At 62.1% G+C, this 1,943-nt stretch overlaps 1 protein-coding gene across 1 annotated transcript; it reads left to right on the forward strand.

Moving 5' to 3' along the window:
- The first annotated feature begins 305 nt into the window (after positions 1-305).
- NKX2-2 (NK2 homeobox 2) lies at positions 306-1,880 on the forward strand. The gene is made up of 2 exons (XM_027903487.1): positions 306-680; positions 1,074-1,880. The coding sequence occupies exons 1-2, from the start codon at positions 425-427 to the stop codon at positions 1,631-1,633; spliced, it is 816 nt and encodes a 271-aa protein (XP_027759288.1). The 5' UTR covers positions 306-424; the 3' UTR covers positions 1,634-1,880.
- The last annotated feature ends 63 nt before the right edge of the window (positions 1,881-1,943 follow it).

Genomic DNA, 1,943 nt, shown 5'->3' on the forward strand with positions numbered 1-1,943 from the left:
TTTTTTTTTTTTTTTTTTTTTTTTTTTTTTTTTTTTTTTTTTTTTGGCGTCTGTTCCCCCTTTCCCCCTGGAGTTACAAACTATTCCCGAAGCCAGCTTCTGCTCCCGCTCTCGGAATTCTCCCCCGTGGCAGAACAACCATCACCGCAGAGACCCGTCGCTGCGGCTGCTTCTCTCGCACAGCCCCCTCCGCTTATTTTTCTATAAATCTATTTTTTTTTTCCCCATCTCCACGCGTGCCGCCCCCCCCCCCCCCCCCCCCCCCCCCCCCCCCCCCCCCCCCCCCCCCCCCCCCCCCCCCCCCCCCCCCCCCGTGTCCCTGCGCGCTGTCGTTGTCGCCGCTCCGCGTGTACGTGCCCACCCGTGACACGGCGGCTCGGCCGAGCTGCGGCTCCAACTTTCCCAGCCGAAATTCGGCCGGAACATGTCTCTGACCAACACAAAGACGGGCTTCTCGGTGAAGGACATTTTGGACCTCCCCGACACCAACGATGAGGACGGCTCGGCGGAGGGCGGCGAGGAGGAGAGCGAGGCGCCCGAGCCGCCCAGGAAAGCGGGAGTTTTGGGACAAACCCCCTTGGACACTGTTCCGACCCTGCCTTTGAAGAGCCCTTTCTATGATAACAGCGATAATCCCTACACGCGCTGGCTGGCGAGCGCCGAGGGCATCCAGTACTCCCGTGAGTGCCGGGGTACCGGGGGCCATGGGGGGCCGTGAGGAGGGATGGGGGGGTGGATGCGGGATGGATGGGGGGGTGGATGCGGGATGGATGCGGGATGGATGAGGGAGTTGCCGCTCGCCCCGGCCGGTTCCTCCGTGCCCCCCCACAGGGACAGGGCAGCGTCCCTTCCAGCTGCCCCCGGCGGCGGAGCGGGTGCTGGGGGGCGGTGGGGGACGGTGAAGGGTGGATGGGGGGCGGATTTGTCTCTCTCCACTGCTGGCTGCGCCCCGGCCGGTGCCTCCATCCCCGCCCCGGCCGGGAGAGATGCGGGGTGCGGCGGGAGGGATGCAGGGGGTGGCGGAGGGACCCCCCCTGCCCGTTCCCCGCTGATCGAGCACCGGCTGTCCGCAGTGCACGGGCTGGCGGCCGGTGGCGGCGGCCAGGACCCCTCGGCCAAGTCACCGGAGCCGTCGGCGGACGAGTCGCCCGACAACGAGAAGGAAGCGGCGGGCGGCGGGGACGCGGGGAAGAAGAGGAAGAGGAGGGTGCTCTTCTCCAAGGCGCAGACCTACGAGCTGGAGCGGCGGTTCCGGCAGCAGCGGTACCTGTCGGCTCCCGAGCGGGAGCACCTGGCCAGCCTGATCCGCCTCACCCCCACCCAGGTGAAGATCTGGTTCCAGAACCACCGCTACAAGATGAAGCGGGCCCGGGCCGAGAAAGGTATGGAAGTGACTCCTCTTCCCTCCCCGCGGCGGGTGGCCGTGCCGGTCTTAGTCAGGGACGGCAAGCCCTGCCACACGCTCAAAGCTCAGGACTTGGCAGCCGCGACTTTCCAGACGGGAATCCCCTTCTCCGCCTATAGCGCCCAGTCTCTACAGCATATGCAATACAACGCCCAGTACAGCGCGACCAGCAACCCCCAGTACCCCACAGCACACCATTTGGTACAGGCTCAGCAGTGGACTTGGTGAAGGCTGCCGGGGAGCGCGCACACCCGCACACGCTTCCCCCACACGCACACACACCCCAAAAAATAAAAAAAATGAGGAGAAAACAAAAATAATAAAGAGAGAGAGAGAGAGAGGAGGAGACAGACTGATGCTCCAAAAATAAAATCGAAACTGCGGGGGAAGGAATGGAGAGGGAAACGCTATTATTATTATTATTATTGCTATTATTATTATTATTGCTATTATTATTATTATTATGGTTTTTTTCCCTCTGCCGTTTCTTTTCCCCTCCATTTTTTTGGGGGGGGTTCAGTTTCATTTCGGGGGGGAG

This window comes from Empidonax traillii, unplaced genomic scaffold (genome assembly GCF_003031625.1).
Source record: "Empidonax traillii isolate 1590-97213 ecotype Southwest subspecies unplaced genomic scaffold, ASM303162v1 scaffold970:size295518, whole genome shotgun sequence".
Classification (NCBI taxonomy): domain Eukaryota; kingdom Metazoa; phylum Chordata; class Aves; order Passeriformes; family Tyrannidae; genus Empidonax; species Empidonax traillii.